Source organism: Leptonychotes weddellii, chromosome 12 (assembly GCF_054177405.1).
Source record: "Leptonychotes weddellii isolate Sample4059 chromosome 12, ASM5417740v2, whole genome shotgun sequence".
Lineage (NCBI taxonomy): Eukaryota > Metazoa > Chordata > Mammalia > Carnivora > Phocidae > Leptonychotes > Leptonychotes weddellii.
The window spans coordinates 56,825,797-56,846,341 of NC_138380.1; the positions used below are offsets into that span (position 1 = coordinate 56,825,797).

Genomic DNA, 20,545 nt, shown 5'->3' on the forward strand with positions numbered 1-20,545 from the left:
CCCAATCAGACTTCAATTTATAACTTGAAACCCTCTATGTATTATAACATGTCAAATAGGTATTTAAACAGGGAACCTGACTTCTCCTTTTTATTAATCTCTCTTAAGCATCCTCTTCCATGTAAGTTCAGCTCAACAAAAGAGATTTCTACCACTAAAGAGAAATAACTTTGAGATTACAACATACGTATAGTGGAACATAGTGGAAAAAAAAATGATGAGACAAAAGTGAAGCCAGCAATAGGCACTTTTCCATTAAGTTGAACAAATATTCTAGTAGGAATTCCCATATACTTATAATGACTTTTCATTTTTCCTGTTTATTGCAATTTATCTAAAGATGTTGATTTTTATGTCCTATTTCTGAATGTCTTGGTTTTTTTCCCTGAGCCTTTGGGAGCCTTTGAGAATGCATTATGGAACAGCAAATAGAATTATCTTCTTTTAAATGATTTAGCTTTCCCATTTCTCTCAGTGTAGAAAGAACTGAGCAAACTGCGTTCTTCATCCTACAGACTGCATCTTTAAAAAATTTGTTAGAGTTTTTGAGTAGTGGGTAGGATGTTTTAAAGTACTATTTCTTAAGAACTCTATATATCTTCCAATGTAAAGCCTCTTCTCTAGTTTTAGTACATTTAAAATATCCATTACTACCTACACCCACTGTGTTGACAGTGATTTCTTCATGTTTCGTCATGTGGTTCATCAATTGAGTGTATGTCACTATTTCTTCCCCAGCATTGAGACAAAATAAACAAATGAATAAATAAAATAAAGCTGAGGAAGACTTAAGCTCAGTACAGGAGAATATAGTATCATACACCCAGAAATTAGAGATGAACCAGACTGTAAATCATCCAATGTCCCTTTCTGTGTCAGCAGAGATAACAGTTTTAGGTTGACTTGAGGTAGCTTCCAGAGAAGAAGTTAATGTGGAAGTTAGATTCAAATATGTAAGTTTATTTGCCTCGTCTTTGCCATCATCTTCATACCTCACATGTGTAGGAATTAACCATTTTCAGGTAGTTCTCTTGTCCATTACTCACATGATTCTCACAACTGTGCTGTCAAATAGAAAAGCCAAACGCTGCTATCTCTACTTTAGAGACTTGGAGAAAATCACTGATTTGTCAAGATCATGTTATGAAGAAGGACAAGTATGTAGGTCTTTCCACTCTCTCCAGGCCAAATTCTCTTTTTTTCTTTCACTAGATAAAAAGAGAAAAAAAAATGGCACCAGAACATCTAGTTAAGCAAAAGTTAACATTAGCCCCAATATTAAAAAAAAAAAAAAATAGACTAAATAAGCATGTCTGGATGAAGCATGTCTGGGGGTGAGAGTCCAAGAGTACCTGTCACAAAAGTCCCTTTAGCCCCCCTCCCTAAGGCCACACTGCTCAATCCTAATGGATGTTAGACCCTTAGACCCTGCTTCCAGTCTCCCAGACCTCGTCTCTTTTTAGGCAGCTCTTTACAGACTGGGAGGCAATAATATTTTGTAATCCTTCCCCTATGTGAAGCAGAATTTCTGTTGCTGATCTGAACCAGTTCACCCTCTCCATCAATCCTGATGGTCCACTGTTCTTAGGAAGCAGCTCTGTCTCTTTGTCACAGGAATTATTATTCACGTAAGTCTCCTCGATTCTGGACATATCATTTGCTAATTTTAAATTCAATATTTTGGGGCGCCTGGGTGGCTCAGTCATTAAGCGTCTGCCTTCGGCTCAGGTCATGATTCCAGGGTCCTGGGATCGAGCCCCACATCGGGCTCCCTGCTCGGCCGGGAGCCTGCTTCTCTCTCTCCCACTCCCCCTGCTCGTGTTCCCCTCTCTCGCTGTGTCTCTCTCTGTCAAATAAATAAAATCTTAAAAAAAAAAAAGATTAAAAAAAATTCAATATTTTAAATTTTCTGCTATTAAATTCAGTATTCAATAAAAATGTCATGTGCTTGAGCAGGTCTTTGAAAGATTGAGATAACCAAAAGAAATGAGAGAGAAACAGGAGCTGTAAAGAGTTGGACAGATGTAATCAACATCCCACATTTTCATATCCTTGAGAAGATGATAGGGATGTTATGAAGAACCTTGAAAGTCAGGGGGAAGGATTCCAACTGACTGAAGTGAACTCTAAGACAGCCATTGTGAGTTCTTGAACAAGTGATAAATTAGGTAAATAAAAATTTGTCAGGAAAGTCTTTCTGACAGGGCAGTGCAGGACAGCTAATACAGAAGACAAAGAAAAATGGCAGTTAAACCTCCTACTCCTGTCACCAGACAAAGAATACTTGGCCCAGGACTGTGTGAGTGGAATGGAGAGCAGAGATGATTGAAAGAATGCTCTGCATAAGGATTTTGTGATAACTTGCTGCTAAGTTGGCAGGGGTGGAGTTGACAATGAAGAATCAGAAGGAATGGGAAATGCAGCAAACCACTTTGAGGGGGAAATGTTGAATTCAGTTTAGGATCTATTGGATTTGAGGTAAATAGAAGAAATATGTCCACAGTTATTTTAGTTGAAGTCATGGTTATGGATGTTCATCTAAGAGAGTGAAAGTTCAGAGAAAAAAGAAAAAGAGCAGGGAAGTATTCTAGAATCGGCGATCAAAAACAGGAATAGTTGGCATTCTTTTAGAATAATTGCATTGATTTTCTTACATTTTTATGAATTATGAATTACATTTTATGATTAAGTGCTAATACTAGTTTCAGTAATCACTGAGACCACTAGATTATCTAAGCAGTGGAGAAATGGAGAATTGGGCAGGTTAGGTGAATGTTTATGGAATTTTAGTGTTTTAGTCAACATAGAAAAATTTTCCAGGGGCACCTGGGTGGCTGAGACAGTTAAGTGTCTGCCTTTGGCTCAGGTCATGATCCCAGGGTCTTGGGATCAAGTCCTGCATCCTCATCAGGCTCCCTGCTCAGCAGGGAGTCTGCTTCTCCCTCTCCTTCTCCCTCTGCCCCTCTCCCCTGCTTGTATGCGTGTGCACGCATGCTCTCGCTTTCTCAAATAAATAAAAATCTTTAAAAAATTGTTTTTCCAGTCATTTTCACTGCCCCAAACCTTTTTTGCCTTTAACTTCTCTCCCTTAACTTGGATATATTTGACCTGATTTCTCTCTCTCTTCCATTTATCATGAAAATTATGACATGACAGTTAACATTCGAATTGATACTTGATAATTCTTTTAAATAATTCATACAGAATATTGTGATGTATAAGGAAAATATGTATTTGATCCTCATCTGCATTTCCTGCCTCACAGATCCCAAAACACTTGGAATTTCATAAATGTTGAGAATGAGAAAGGTGCCTTTTGGAAAACACCTGGAGAAGAAGGCTGCTTGCCTTTGGAGCCAACCCTGTGATTAGAGGGTTGAAACTTCTAGTCCCACCTCCCAGCCTTCTAGGACGGGAGAAGGACATGACATTAAATCAGTTGCCAATGGCCAGTGATTTAATCAATCATACCTATGTAATGAAACCTCCATAAAACCCCTAAAGGATAGGGTTTGGAGAGCTTCCAGGCTGGTGAGCATGTGGATGTGCTGGGTGGGATGAGAGCAGTGGGCCTAGAAGGGGCATGGAAGCTCTGCCCCCTTTTTCCATGTCCTGTCCTCTGCAACTCTTCCATCTGGCTATTCCTGAGTTCTGTCCTTTTATAATAAGCCAGTAATCTAGGAAGTACAGTGTTTCTCCCAAGTTCTGTCAAACCCAAGAAGTGGCTCTTGGGAACTTCTGGTCTATAGCTGTGTGGTCAGAAGCACAGATGACAACCGGGACTTGGAACTGGCATCCAAGGGTGCTGGGGGCAGTCATGTCCAATTGAACCTGGTAGCTAATGTCAGCATTAAGCTGAATTCTCAGACACCTTGCTCATGTCCAGGAATTGCTCACTGGTACTCCTTGGAAAGCCTCGATTCCACACGTTGAAATTGGGTGCAGAACCCACACCAATACCTAAAATACCCCCGTGGTTATGTTTTCCTTCTCCTTTTGTTTAGTTTGAGTTTTAAAAACAGGATCAAAACGTCCTTAATGTTAAAGAATGACTTTGATGAGCAGAATTGTCAAAATTAATCCTGCCCCGTAACACCATTTTAGAAGTCTGGCAGATGGTTTTTACCCTGCCTCATCAATCTAGGTAGAGTTTTCACTTGCCTGTGGCTTTGGGATGGTGCCATGAAGCTGCACTATGGTTCGCCACCGGGAACAGCTTGGGTGATAAGGAAGCAGCTGCATGAAAGCCTTCACTGTGTGAAAGGATAGAAAATGTATGTACTGGCCCTTCCAGGGAGGCCTCGTTGCTGTAGCAGTTTATCCCATTACTAAATATGTGCTGGGCTGGTAGCCTCACATTCAGCTGCTGACCAGCAGCGTGGCCCTCAGCTTTAATAGGGAGCATATGATCACTCCAGCTGGTAGGTGGCACCATTTGGCGACATTCCCCAGCAGCTCAACAAAAGATTTTCAAACATCAAAGCAAGGGGAAAGACCTCTGCCTTTATAAGGAGAGTGGTTTGACCGTGCATGCGTTTTGCATCCATGAGAATTATTGCTTCTAACTTGCTGAATTCTGTAAAAGAAAGGGCGCCCTTAGAGAATGAAATTAGCTTGGAAAATTTGCAAACTTGATTCAAATTGATAAATAAATGGTAAATTACAGGAAATTTAATTTTGTGTTTAAAAAAGGAATGCAGCTTGAATATAGTTAGAGATGGGGGAAGTATTTTTTTAAAGATTCAGTCTGAAAACACAAGCCGGTAAGAATTTAGATATGAAAACCAAAGAGTCTTCAATTTTACTGAAGAAAGAGACCTTAGAGGTCTCTTACATTAGGAAAATGTAATTTCACTATATGGGAATTTATGAAGCAGAGTAATCTCCACCTGATCGGTCATGCCACTTGAAAGGAGCAATTTAGGAATATCTTGGGTCTCTTGATTATGAGTGACAGCATCATTTTCTGTCTTGCTACAAACTGGGGACCCAGAAAAACTGGGCAATCCTCTTGGTCTGTTCATTTTTTTTCATTGAAAAAGCAAACGGTAGATTAGTAGGAAAAATAAATGTATCTGAGTTTTCCATTCTTATATTCATCTCTGAATATAATTTTAAAATTAAATCTGTTCATATGTAAGCATAAGAGATGGGACTATAGGCATGACTGTCAATTGGCTGATGGCTATCTTAGTAAATGTGAGAAATGCATCTACCTCAGAAAGCATGTCCTTTTTTTCTCAGGTAGTTAATAGAGACAGTAATACTCCTATAAGTGGTTTAAGTCCCATTACTCTTAACATTTTTCTGGGCAGCGTTGGGACAAACACTTTCATTCTTGGGAAAAAAAAAAACCTAATCAAATTAAGATACTCTGTTAGAGTATACAAGCCTACACATATGATTTTCTTTATACAAAGTGATATTTGAATCTACTCTGAACACCAAATTGTATTTTTTTTCATATTACAAAATGGGGGATGCTTGTTAATATTACAAGAAGATTTAGGGTAAAATCCTTTATATAGAAAATTCTCCTGTAACATGAATAGTGTTATTTAATGCATTTGCATCTTTACAGGAAGAAAATGTGTTCTTTAATTCAGTAAGAATTTTATAAGTGCTTCCAGACTCCTTCTACAAGAACTAAAAAAGATACATTACGATGAATCTTATTTACAGATAATATGTTCTTAAGTGCCAAAATGATTTATGTTTCTGAAAAGTCCCATGAGCTCATCACATTCTCTAGGCCTTGTGAAGAAGTAGGAATTGGGCTGGGTTCAGGGGCTACCACACATGGACTGGCTCATCAATCATCCCATCCTACTCCCCCAGTGTGGTGCTTCTCAAGCTCTCTACAGCAAAGGATCAGATGTTGGTTGCTGGTTCTCATTTTTGTTTTTACTTCATTTCTTACTGATCAAATAACACGGTCCTATTGTATATGTTTAGAATATAGCTAGCTCATGCCATATGCATCTCTCCATAGAACTCTGCATTAACAAAACTGGACTATACACCCTGGTCATCAGATTGCATCCAGAGATCATGTACTTGGGTCTTGCAAACTTCAAACTGCTTTAAAAATGCCTCAGTACTTACTTTTGACTCCTGGGCTTAGCTCCTTGCATACCCTTAACAAACAGTTGCCCTCATCTGTGGACCACATTTTGGATAGCACTGTTCTTGTAGGATTTTCTGTGCTACAAAGGCAGAAAACTATATCGTATTTTTTGAAGTTGCTTGCAACCTGGTTGTGATTTAGACTCCAATAATGTGCTAGAGCTGGGCTTGGAATCTGAGCTGAGATCCTTAGGAAGAGCGAGAGGACCCATTTCACGGGGGAGTTTGTGCCAAAAAAGTGGTTTCCTCTAGCCGCAAAAGCAGCTTTATGGATTAGAGAAAGGCCACGTGATTCTGAGGGCTGGAATTTGTCCTGGAGGCTTGGCTTAGATGCCTTCTCCTCCAGCCTATCCAATTATTTTACAAACCATCTCATATCTGGTAATATATCATTGTGTGATCTACTCAGTCTCTTTTATCTAAGAAGTAAGGGCTAATACTGATAAAGATTTATTTGCCAACTATAAATTTGGAGTGGCTTATATTTTTGGCGTGGTTGGGAGTTACCTCAAGACCAGTGTTCTCAAACTTGACTGTGCTAATAGAGCTGCTGAGAATGTTGTTAAAATACTGATTCTGATTCCAAAGTGCAGCCCGGGGACCTGAGATTCTGCATGTCTAATAAGCTCCCAGTTAATTACACCCATTGGTCCACAGACCTAACGTTGAGTAGAAAACTCTAGATTATGCTAAGCCTTCAGGAACAATTTCCATCTCCAGGGCCCCAGACTGCTGATGTTAGGCTGCAACAAGATGATGAGAAGCCATTCTGACCACTTTATTACTTTCCCTGGATTAGAAACAAAGTGCCACGGTGACATCCAACTATAACTTTATTTTTTTTCTTTTTCCTTTTGTTTTTTGCCTTATTAGGAACAGAAAGAGAAAAGGTTGTTTTTTATTTGTTTGTTTTTATCTATCCAGAGAGAAGGAGAGAGTGGGTCGCCTGGGTGCCTCAGTCGGTTAAGTGTCTGCCTTCAGCTCAGGTCATGATCCCAGGGTCCAAGGATCGAGCCCCACATCAGGCTCCCTGCTCAGTGGGGAGTCTGCTTCTCCCTCTCCCTCACCCCCCCATTCATGTTCTCTCTCTCTCAAATAAATGAATAAAATCTTTTTAAAAAAAGAGAAAGGGATTAAAAGAGGATTCAAAGCAAAGAGGCTTCAAACGGGGTTTACAAGGTGCAGCTTTTTTGCCTCCTCAGTGTATTCAGGCTACCTATTTATAAGGGACACATCTTACTAATAACTTATGATGCCATAGTTTCAGTCTATAATTTTATCTGCTTCCCATGAAAAGGAACTATTTTCACATGGTGCTGTTTGGGGCCAGGGTGCTTCAGACCATATTTGGAGACTTTTCCTGAGCGTGATGGACATGTTATCTAGATCTGGAGAGAGTTTGCTTCAGAGAAGCAAAGAAGATGGGAGATGGGATTCCAAATGGCAAGTAGTGTAGACAAAAGTGGGTAGAAGAATTGGGCTACTCTTTTGTGGATTTAGTGAGGAGAGCGGGCGGAGCTGCAGGCTACTGGGGAGCAGGACTGAAAGTTAATTCTCGCTAAGTGACAAGCTGAGGGAGGGCAGGGGGAGCAGTGACAGCTTATGGAGAACTTTTTTTACCAGAATGAAAAGTTGGGACTAGCTCCCGAGAAAATGAGGGTGTTTAGAAGTTTCTATTTAAGAAGCTAAAGAATGATAATGGTATTTTAGGAGATGAAGTGGACTACCCTTAGAAAGAAGGTGTATTTTCACAGATGTTATGATTATTAAATGAGCTACAGAAATAATTTTAGGGAAAAAAATATTTGAACTCAATTGCATTCTTCTTTTTGTGTAACTTGAATAACTTGAATTATCGAAAATGAAACTTATAATTTATCAGTTTTAACCTTGACCTGACATTAAAAATGTTAAAGATGTGGATAATCAGAGCCTGAAAGTAACTGTCAAAAATATCTGTGCTCTCCAGTTTTTCATTTTTTTCAATATTTATCTGATTACTTTCTATCTGATATAAGGTGTACTAAATAACATCTGCTTCTGTATCAAAGCCAAGCTTTTGTTCCATTAAGTCCTGGCCATCTGGGCTATCCTGAACATACCACGTAAAGGAGAAGGAAACTGTCACAGTGACCATCACATCTTCTGCCAGGGCACCCTTGCAGAGGCATAGCCCATGCCTTGGACATTCTAAAGGGGGCATGGTCTCATGAAAACTATAATGAACCAGAATGTGTAGTTTTCCTAAGCTCTTAGGGTCAACTTTTTTTTTTTTTTTAAGATTTTATTTATTTGAGAGAGAGAGTAAGAGAGAGAGAGAGAGCACAAGAGGGAGGAGCGGGAGAGGGAGAAGCAGACTCCCTGCTGAGCAGGGAGCCCGATGCGGGACTCGATCCCAGGACTCCAGGATCATGACCTGAGCCGAAGGCAGTCGCTTAACCAACTGAGCCACCCAGGCGCCCTCTTAGGGTCAACTTTTTGCATGGCCAGAATAAAGGAGACTGGTACAGGATGGCAGCTGAATAGTTTAGTAACAATGGGTTGTTTGGTGACCCTATTTAGTCTCACTAACAATCACAAAATGGGCTTACCAAGGCCTAAAACGTACCCTGGTGTGTGAGCCTTCAGATACTCCTATTGCCTTGGCTTTCAACTCTGATGTGCTCAAGATTATTAAAAGTATACAAGCCATCCAGAACTCTCAACTAAACCCTGACCTTTAATTCTGGATCTCCCTACTGATTGTTAGCCTGTTGGATATGTCCTGGATATGTCCACATCAAATCACGACATTAATGTTAAACTCATTTATCAACTGCCAGAAACTTGCTTCTCATTCCAAGCTCCCATTTCAAAGATATGCAGTGCTGCTCACAAGATTGCCAAAGTTAAAAAATTCCAAGTTATTTAATGACTCCTTCTCTTTTAACCCTTTCAACTATCCATCAGGTTGCATGGTTTCTAACTCCTCTTTTCTTATAGTTGGTAACTCCTTTTAATTCCTATTGCCATTACCTTGGCACCTTCATAAACCGCATAAGCAGAAAGATTCAGTTGGAATCCCAGTTCTGTTATTTGCTGGACTTAGGGGAGACATTTAGATTGCATTTCCTTATCTTAAACAAACAAACAAATAAATGACTTTCTACCTTACACAGTATTTGTGAGGATTACAATTAGATATGCTAGGTAACACAGAACATGGCTCATAGCTGACATTCAGTGAAAGTTAATCTCATGTTCATGATCATACCTTTCAGCTTGAGCATTGCCTGGCACATAGTAAGCATTCAATATATGTTTCTATTTATGGGTATGTGCATTATATTATGTCAGTGACATCATCATAACCATCGTCATGGTGTCCCTGCCTCCAATCTTGTATCCTAATATTCCACCCTCTACCTCACCATCAAGTGTATATAAAATACATCTTGTGAGATCTCATCCAATTCTCACAGGATCTCAGTACAAATCTCTTGAGGTCTCATGTACATCTCATGAGATCTCATCCAAATCCCGCCAAATCTCAGTCCATATCTCATGATATGTCATCCAAATCTTTGAGATCTCAGTCCAAGTCTCAAGAGAAACAAATATCGTGTCCTTTTTGCTGCACGTCTTTCAGTGGTGCTCTCGCCCACAGAAAGTGCCTTTCTGGATCAGCATAATTGCCCTTGATCTGACCTAGGCTTCAATTCCACTCCTATTTCCAGTGTACAACACAAACTCCTTACATTGAGGCCAGGGAAAAATCTGTGTTTTCCCCACCAGCCAATGGCTCTTTTCTTTCATATCTCCATAAATTGTCTTTATCTTAATCTGACAAATTCTAATACATTGTTTAAAATTCACCATAGTGACCTTCTACTTCATATAATCTTCTGTGCCTCCCCAAGCAGAATGATATGCTTGCAACCTAATTGCTCTACTCTTAACTTTTTGTACCCAAAGCCCAATATTAAGTAGAGTTAATATACATTTGTTGAAGTAATTGTTTGGGGTATTAGAAAATTATGAGAAAGACAATAGATTGATGGATAAATAATATATATGTCACATATTAATATAACTTAATACTGTTTTTGTGTTTATGCCACTAATTTCTCATATGTAGGACCTGCTCTGAAAATTAACATTTATCAAGGAAATATATTTGTTTTGGCTTTTCCATACACTAATTCCTCCTTAGGACAAGCAGCACATTTACAAAGTACATGGATGGTAAAAATCTTGGGGCAGTGAAATAGCAATACTAGTTTGACAATTAGCCAGTAACTTTGGCATTGGCCTCAGCTAAAGCATTTGCCCGAACACACCAAGATTTACGGTTTAAATTGTGACAAGTAGGGAAGAATGGTTAAGAAAATGGGCTCTGATTTTTAAAAATCCGAGTTCAAATTCCAGTCTACTACTAACTAGCTATACGATCTTGGACATGTTCCCTAACCTTTCGGAGACTCCTTCCCTATAAAATGGAAATAATAATAATGTAAAATGATTGTTGGGAGTCTCAAATGAGGTCTTAAACTTGGGTTGCATATACACAAGACACACGTGACTACCCTAGACCACATTTGGCATCAAGTCTGCTTAGAAGGATATAGAATAGGAACTTGACATGATCATAGTTTCAGATGTTCCTCATCTGGTAGGAATTCTCATAGAAATCCACACAGCACAGCAGGCAGGAGGAAAAGCTCTACATCGGACAGGCCTAAGAGCTGTCCTGGCTTAAAAGTCTCATGATCCACAGAAGCTGGTATCTCTTGAAGCAGCCCCATGGTCATAGCCTGCAGGGTCCCTATAAAAACAAGCCCTGTCCTAAGAGTCGCCACATTCAGGGAAGCCCAAAGCTGTGGCTGTCCGCCAGGTACCTGTAGCTCCCCCAGTGCAGGCTATTTTATCCTGGGGGGCCATTTTATCATAAGTAGTATGATGTAGTAACATAGTTGACTTCCCAATTTTTATCAGATTACCAAGGTAACTAACTAGAGGTAGTTAACTGACGGTCAAATTCTCTACAAAAGATTAAAAGGGATTGTCAATCCCTCTGCCTGTACTTGGAACATGAACTTAGGAAGTATTACATATACAATATACGCATGTTTATATGAAGACAGTCTCATGAAAGATAAGAAATGTATCTAAGAGGAAATTAAATATGGAGAATTTTGTAAAGAGGCATCATAGAGGTAATGATTTGGTCATTATTTTGCCTGTTTTTTGTGAATGAACTCGTAAATGTTAGAATGAAAACTTATTACAGAGGAAGTTTTGCTCTATAGTTAGTGGTGTACCTAATGTATTATTAATACTCAGTACATGCCATTTGAGTAAAAATTGGGTTTTGATCCTCTCTGTCATTATAAGAAAAACAGAGCTGACTCACAGGGCCCTTTTACCACAATTCTCGGATGATTCTTTTTCCCAGACCTCTCAACTCAGACAAATTGACTTTGATGCTTTGAGCTCTAATTGTCTCCTAGGAATGCAATTTTCCTACACATGCCGGTAGAATTAAGAAGATTGAATGTGAGTCGTTGCATTAGAATGGACCTGCCTCTCGGTATGGTTAATTACCATAGTTAAATATAGCACCTGAATGACAAGACAGAATTATCATTGTGTTCTCCCACTGGAACAGATGGCTCTATCATGGCGACAGGCTGCCTGTGTCTTGTAAACATGCACTATTGGTTATTGAGAATGGGCAAGAGTTCAACTAAGAATCAACACAAGGCCATCCAATTCCAGGAAAACCACTCGAAGTGCATATTGACATTCATAACATCATCTTCATATGTATACGTTTCAGTTTAGAATCCAACATCCCTCTAATTGAAGTAGGAGTAGAGAGATACAAGTTTGAACATAAATACTTTACTGATAAGTAAATATGGGAGATCTACTGAGAGGGTATTCTTTAATACATAAATAGACTTATATTTCTAATGTCTGTGATGTTTTTAAGATACCTATATGTGTATTGTATATTAAAGTGTGAACTAGAAAAGTTGATCTATTTGAATAAGTATACATTATCATTGTAAGTGGCAGCTAAACTTCCAAGTAATATGAAAAATAATGTTAAACTTATATTTAATTATATTTTCTATTTAAAATAGCATTGTATTAATTTAGCCAGGCATGTTTGTTTAAATCACTCAACAATGAAAATTATATGTTAACAGCTCTTGGTTTCACATTTTCTAAATTACAACAAATCCGGGAATGAGTGAAATGAACAATATGGTGAACTTGGTTTCAGTTAATTTTGCTTAGTCCCTTTATTTTCTATTTCCTATGAATAGTTTAACATCTCTTGCAAAATAGGAGGAAACGCAAATGTTAGCTTTGAGTCTAACTGCTTTTACACATCATAAATGTTGATATATTTTCAATGAAATTGGAATTGTACCTCCAAGTAGAAATAAAAATGTCCAAGCTTATTTTACTCTAGAGTGTAGAAGACAAAGTTCCTAACTGCTTATTAGTCTGTGATGAGAATACCAATGTTCTTTTGCAGCTTTTGCCAGCAAGAGAAGCTGCCAACGACCTTCCAGTCCTGTGTGATCACCAAAGCATGCCAGGTGTCAGAGTGGTCAGAATGGAGTCCCTGCTCAAAAACGTGCCACGACACAGCGTCCCCCAAAGGCACTCGTGTCAGGACACGGATCATTAGGCAGTTTCCTATTGGCAGCGACAAAGAGTGTCCAGAACTTGAAGAAAAAGAGCCCTGTGCGTCTCAAGGAGATGCAGTTGCCCCCTGTGCCACGTGAGTAAATAAGGACCGCGCCTTCTGCTGCTGTGACGTCTCCCCAAACTGCGTGTCTCCCCGCATTCGCTTACCCAGGTGACACTAACTGAAGAGTAGGTTGAGAAATAGGGATTTTTACGACTCCTAAGTGGGAAAAAATAAAATAGCAGTTTTACAAGCACTGTCCTTAAAGAATTCTGGTTTTACAGAATAAACATGTCTTTAGCAAGCTATATTTCCAACTCTCCATGAAGTCTGGGTTTTTAGCGGTGATTCTCTATTTATGTATCTTCTGTAATAGAGATTGATAAATTTCTTCTGTAAAGGGGAAGATAGGATATTAGGCTTTGAGGGGAACAGGTGTCTCTGTGGCAGTGACTAAAAACTACCATTGGAGGAGGAGATCATATATAAACAAATGAGTGGATCTGTTCCAATAAACCATTATTTATAAAAACAGTGGACGGGTTGGTTTTGGTTCTTGGGTCATAGTTTGTCAACCCCCATTCTATAACATAAAATAAACTTTCAAAATATAGGTTCCTGTTGCTTACTGAGCAAGGCCTATTAAAATTCAGTACTATAGATAACAAATCCTGTTGAATATCTACTACACCAAAATAATGGGACTTTAAGCTACTTGAGGACAAGATTGTTATTAATCTTGTTTTGTTTTGTTTTGTTTTTTATCCCCAGCATATATCACAGGGCCTGGCACATAGCAAGTGCCCAATAAATGTTTATTGAATTCTGGTGAAATAAGACTGGTTCTGAAATATTTAGCAGTATATCCTAATTCTTTTTATCCTTAAAAAATATTTCCAAGACATTACTGTGAATTATCTTGGCAATAAATACATTTGAGCTTAGTCTGAATATAGAATATTTATAAAACAACTTAGAGAATCTTAGTTTCTCAGAGATATACACAAGCTTCATTGAGAGCTTTTTTGGAATATTCAGAAACACTTAAAGAACATGCATACAACACGAAATTCACGAGCCAGTGAGGAGGAGAATTAATCCTACTACTACCACTTCTAACAATAATAACAAGTAATAGCAAAGATAGTGATGATTTACATGAGACCTTCAATTGCGCAGCACTTTGGACTCATCTATTCTCTCCTGATATAACAAGGGATTGAAAACTGCAGGGAGTTTCCTTCTTAACTTCTCTGCTTGTCCCACTGACCCTGTGTTCCTCTCTACATAATAGGCTTGAGGAAGTTGTCAGGACCTCCTGTGTTCTGTCTCCTTTGAGTTTCTTCCTTTTTTGCTTCAAGCTAGGTGTTTTATTCTTTATCTTCTGAGATATTCAAACACCACTAACAAAATAAATATATATTCTGAATCTCTTTCTTCTCTCCCTTTTTGGAGGCTAGCAGTTTTTTAGCACGTGTGACCAATTCACAATAGGAAAAGTGTAATCCTAGGATGGCCTACATTTGGACTCCATTCTGTAAAAAGTAAAATTTTTATTTTAACTCCCTTGATGAATGATTTGTTTGATTTTACTTTCCTTGTCACCCCCACCCCACCCTCTTACTCAGGGCATTAATTATCCTTTTTTTTTTTTTTTAATTTACCTGAATGTCGTACTTCCTTTATAAACATATGTCAAGAGTGTTGTTCCTTGCTGCCCCAGTCCTGCACCTGTGTTCAGCCACTTATAAAGATGAAAAAAATGGATGTGAAGGTCAGTTTGACTGTCATGAAACTTTACCACTGACACAACAACGCACCTAGATCAGACATATGAAGGCCCATTTAACTTTTTTGTCTAACTGAGATGAACATTAGCACATCCATTTGTACCTGTGTTGGCTGTTAATCTGATTACTGAGGAAGCATCTTGGGTAAAGTGACACAAAGTGCTACATGAGCCATTTTCTTTGTGCTTTTAGAATATCCATTTTCCTCGAGGTGGAGAAATGCCATCACTTTCTATCTTTAGCAGCATCGGGAAATGGTTCCCTGGCTCTCTCCTTAAAGCACGTGTTGGGCTGACAAGCCCCTGACATTTCTTTCACATCATAATGTTGATTGGAGCTTTAATTTAGAACCACAGATCATCTTTCTTGTGTTCCACTGATTAGAAACATCAGCTATTTTCAACATCCATCAGGCACTCATCATGGATTCTCAGTGCTACAGAAAAACACTCATTCTTGACAATAAAGAGAAAAGTCTGAATTGTTATGTTATATTTTTTAATCCCAACACACAATTATAATTTTGATCCAGTATGAAGTAGCAATTTTCAAGCATTTTATTAAAGGCAAAACAAATGTTTGGGTTGATCGTCATTTAGAATGTTTTCCATTCCCAGAGTCACTCCTCCTTTGTTTATAAGCATCCAGAAAGGGCAAGCCCGAGTTCAGCTTAACTGAACATAAAATTTTATGTTTTCAGCATGATGCTCTCTTTTCATAAAATATTTATAAGTAACTTCCAGTAATTGCAATTAAAACAGGATTATCCTAGATTTAACCCCTCTTTAAATGGAGCACTGCTGAGGATAGAGGAGAAGAAATTGAAACTGAATCTTCACCACAGATGTAGTAGCCTATGGTTGATTCGAGAGGAAAGTGTTTTTTAGATTAATCTTCTTCAGAAAAAAATATCGGAAGAGCAGAGCAAAGTTTTACTCAATAAACATGGTTGTCACTGCCAGCATTTTCTTTCTTTAGGTATGGCTGGAGAACTACAGAATGGACCGAGTGCCGTGTGGACCCTTTGCTCAGTCAGCAGGACAAGAGGCGGGGCAACCAGACAGCCCTCTGTGGGGGAGGGGTCCAGACACGAGAGGTATACTGTGTGCAGGCCAATGAAAACCTCCTCTCACACTTAAACACCCACAAGGGCAAAGAAGGTAAACTGTCTTCTTCTTCTTTTTTTTTTTTTTTTTTTAAAATGTTCATCATCATTAGCCATCAGGGAAATTCAAATTAAAACCACATTGAGATACTACCTTCCACCAGTTAGAATGTCTTCTTCTTCTTGAGTACTTAGGCATGAAGACTGAGCATGGAATCACCTTGCAGGGGCATAGAGATAGAGATAGAGATAGAGGAGTTAGAGATACAGATACAGATATTTGCAACATGAATAGAGCATAATTCTGTTCACTTCATGGTTGATATCCACTATGGTGAACGATAATTTAAATTTCAGTTGTAAAAAAAAACTTAATCCAGTTCTGTCTCTGGTCAGTTCCGATTTACTGACAAGTCTTTAAATTTTCTGACCATAAGCTCTGAGTCAAAATTTAGCAGGAGTAATTAATTATAAAAATAGAATAAAGCATCTTGTAAATAGACACATAGAGTGCTCGTATGTATTCTCAAGTCCAGAGTTTCCTTGTATGAGATGTAAAACCTGCTAGTGAAAGAGCAGCCCCTTTTGCTGTTTATAATATGGTTGAAAAATAAATGTATCGAAAAAATAATGATGGCATTGAGTGAAATTTTCAATGCGAATTTAAATGGAATAAATGGAGAATACAACTACAGGTAAAAAAAAATTAACTCAAAGGCATGACTTTTTTTAAAACCCTTTGATTAAACCCTCTGACTTGGCGGACGTATCTTAGAACTTTTTTTGGTCTAAATCTCAATTTGAGGAGAAGACTTGGTAAGTGTGCCAAAGGATAAGTGAGTCCAACATGGCCAATGCTTAAAGTATGTATTAGTATATATTACTATTACTCTAAAATTCTAATCATTATTGGATCAAGTTTGTATTCAATTAGTTACTCATAAGTCCCCACAACTAGGAATATTTTTAAACAGTGTTATAAGCAGACCTTCTTACCTTCCCTCGACTTGAGGGATAGCAGGGCTCTTATCATTAGACCATTTAATAAATATCTATTAGTTGCCAAAGAGTTCCAAAAATTGTGCAAGGTGGTGAGGATGGAAATATCAGTACAAATTTTGTGTCAGGAAAGTGCTCATGGTTATCATGAGGGTACACAAACAGTTATAATACAGTATGAAATGCATTATAACTTGAGTTTTAGAATAACTGTAGGGGTATCATAGAAACAGAAACATAGAAGAAGTGGCCTACAGCTGAGTGATGACACACACATTCCATACAGTAAGTGCGTCAGGAATGCAAGAGGAAGTTTATTGCAGGCAGAGGGGACAGTGTGTATTAAAGCACACAGTTAAAGAAAAGCAAAAACAAAAAAAGAAATCTTGCCAAGGAAGATGAGTATGTTGTATTTGGCAAGTTGTAAATAGGACAGGGTAGTATTTCCTAGCAAATATGTTGGTTGGAAAGGGAAAAGAATAAGAATAAAGACCCAAAATGAGAATATTCAGAGAAGAAATCTGACGAAGGAGGGCCAGAAGAGAAGGGAAAGAACCAAGAAAAATGGGTATTTCAAAAAAACAAAAGAAGAGCCAACTCCTCTGCCCACCCCCCCCACAAAAAAATGAGTGGTACGCGTGACCAGCAGCAATTCATGGAAAATAAACACTGAAGTTCTGCATTTGCAACTTGCAAGATTTAATTGTTTTGTAGCCACTAACTTTACGTAGCATGTCAACTCATTTAAGAATCTAGCCTAGGGATACATTTTACTACTAATGTATCTTGAGGTTGTAAGGAAGTAGCATAAAACATGTAATGTTAGTACATTAATATTTTTTTGGCCATTTTAATGGCTACATTTTTAACACTCTTAGATGGATTTATTATAGCAGTCCTTTCAGAGCAGTATAATTTCATTGCTAGGGTAGATCAGATTTTAGTTTCTGAATGTCAATTATGTCCTGTGGGTTATTACTTTCAAAAGATCCTTCAGAATTCTGAATTGCAACTGGGTATTTTTTTTAAATCATTTTGCCGTAGAGTCTGTCAAAGCATGGCAGAGCACCAAAAATAAAAGTCACAGCGTAAAAGGAAAACAAAAAGAGTATCATTGGTAAGGTGTGCCTGTTAGACTAAAGCGAATGTCAAAGCAAAGATCCATGGATATGAAAATAATCGATTTGCCAAAAATTAATGTTTATCATATAAGTATATAGGAATTTGTGTCCTTTCATTTCAAATACCAAGAATACTAATAAGCCCATATAGTCTTCGTAAAAACAGTTACTTCTCCCTAAAAGTTGCAGCTTTTTTTTTTTTTCTCAGAACTGGGGCTATATGAATTTCCCCCCAGAAGCACTTAACATTTCCCAAGGGGAAACTTATTCAATATGCCAGCATCCCAAGGGTGACATGTAAAGACTATAAATATGTGTAAGTGGAGAATAATTAGGCTGTGGGCTGTGAGGATTGGGCACATTCTGTTTTCCTTCAATAAATACGAAAGAATGAAGCTTACTTTACAAAGAGAGGAAAAGTTCTCAAAATAACTTCTTCAATCAGTCCTAATAAGAAGGTACTGCTCTCAAGTAAATCCGACTGGGTAACCATGAACAACCTACCCCAAGAACAATTCACATTGTAGTTAATATGAAGAAAAAAGTCTACATTGTTGTTTTTGTAGAGTCTCACTATGTGTTCTATGAATAAATGTCTTGTTTTCACATGTAACCAAGATACTAAAAAATACCTTAACCCCAAATAAAATACTTTAACTCAAAATAAAATTTCCTGATACAGAAATACTGAAAATAAATGCTACGAAGTCACATAAAATTCCTTTGTTTTCTTGGCACATCACATTACACAGAAGAATGGTAATGTCCACCTTAGTACCAGTACAGGTCCGTGTTAAATCACTTTACTCATTGGTATATTCACTACTCTTAATAGACTCACACCACACCATAAAAATTCTCCTCCCTGGAGCTAATATATTTAATTTCCAGAAAATCAAAATGGGTATTATTAAGGTAGTCACAAAGTATAATGTATTATATTTACAACTTCGTATCCTACCTGTGTCAATTGATTTATATCATCAGAATATTTATTAAGTTGGTGACAGTGTCTATTGACAATAGGAAAAATATATCTACTTGATATTGGAGAGTAGCCACATCTTATTCATGTGCTGCTGCAGGCCATAGGTATCCTTCCCAATCCTGACAACCTTTGCCCTACAATATTCAGGTGAGCAAAATTTCCACCTCTTTAGAAGAAAGATTTGACAAGTTTCTACTGAGAAGAGTCAGTAGTAAAACCCTGGACAGTTTCTGTTCAGCTGGCTGATCAGAATTCCAGCAGACTGTGAAGAATGTTCAGCTTATGCTGGCATGAAATCTACCCTTACCAGACTATGACAGGAAGAGGCCTTGCCCGTGGGGAGGTTAGCAGTAGCTAGAAAGCTGATGAAAATGTTGCTGATCATTGGATGCATGAACATGAATTGATTGTTTAAAGAGCTCAAAGTGAAATGAAAGTAGATTTTAGCTATGGTAATTCAAGATATTCTTTCTGTTGATACAGATCAAATGTGTTTTTAAATGAGGGGAACCAAGAGTGTTGGTTATAAAGCATTATGAAACTTTCCGTGATACATATTTTAGGAAACTTTAGAACATTTTTTTTCTAGAAAACCTATCAAAAAATTCACACTGAAATCTGGATAAGGTCTGTGGGATTTGAGGTTATTAAGAAAAACAGCCTGGATAATGAGGCTATATGATGATAGATAATAAGATTAACCAGCAGAACGTTTGGAAGATCAATGGAAAGATGGATGGAAGGAAGGATGGTTGAACTGTGAATGGGTACACAGAAAGATGAACAAAGAATTCTTATTTTCCCATGTTCTGCAAAGAAACAGGGAGATAAAATAGTCACCATCTCGAAATGGAATGCAAATTATTTATAATTACAGTCGTTTATCTGTAGTTTCCACAAACTAGCCCACTTTGGTCAAAGCTATTTTTGGGGAAGAAAAAAAGGCTATGCTTATGGTGCTGTTTCCCTGTTATTTCAGAAAATAAATATCAGAGTACGTCGAAGTCTAGTGCTGCACCTTTCCTATCCATCACTTTTGAAATAACAGGTAGGTGAGAACATTTTACGTGCCATTTAAAACAGAAATGTGTATCAGAGATTCTCTGTACATTTCCTGATATAATCCTTAAACCGTCTAAGAAAGATAGTACTTTACTTTTACTTTCTACTTTTCTAGAAATGTATCAAATCTGACCCAAGATAGAAGTGCTTTCCTGTTTCTTGACTTTCTATAGCATCATTATATAGCTGTAAATTATAGAAAAACATAAAAAGACTTTTAAATTTACCGACTTAAAAATGTCACTAGGATACCATAATTATATATACAGATATATATAATTTGGTTATGAACACTTGTTGAGATAAATTAATGAAAGTATGAACACTTTTCATAATTTATCGTATTTCTAAGTACACCACTCTGTGCTCTACTAATCTTAATAAGGTAAAGGAAAAAGGAACTAAATCACACCATGGCTAACTTTTGGAGACAGCCTACAAAGATGCAGTGGGATGTAAAAAGCACTGTGATACAATTATAGAATAAAAACATAGGAAATCCCTGAAAAAAGGATTTTTCTTGGAAATTACTTCTCAGGGTATTTTGTGGGAGAGAAAGACTGTTAACCCTGTGAAATTTGTGATGAGTAGATTACAAAATAGAAAGTGAGATGCCAAGAGGTGTCAGCTGCCAAGAGGTGTCAGAAGCTAAAAAAATTTAACATGCTG

General features: G+C 37.8%; 1 protein-coding gene across 1 annotated transcript in view; it reads left to right on the forward strand.

The window, feature by feature from the left end:
- THSD7A (thrombospondin type 1 domain containing 7A) overlaps nucleotides 1-20,545 on the forward strand; it is a 388,294-nt gene that overhangs the window by 191,616 nt on the left and 176,133 nt on the right. The window contains exons 3-4 of the mRNA XM_081800925.1: nucleotides 12,656-12,904; nucleotides 15,580-15,761. Coding sequence (XP_081657051.1) covers nucleotides 12,656-12,904; nucleotides 15,580-15,761 — 431 coding nt within the window. The remainder of the gene's footprint in view (nucleotides 1-12,655; nucleotides 12,905-15,579; nucleotides 15,762-20,545) is intronic.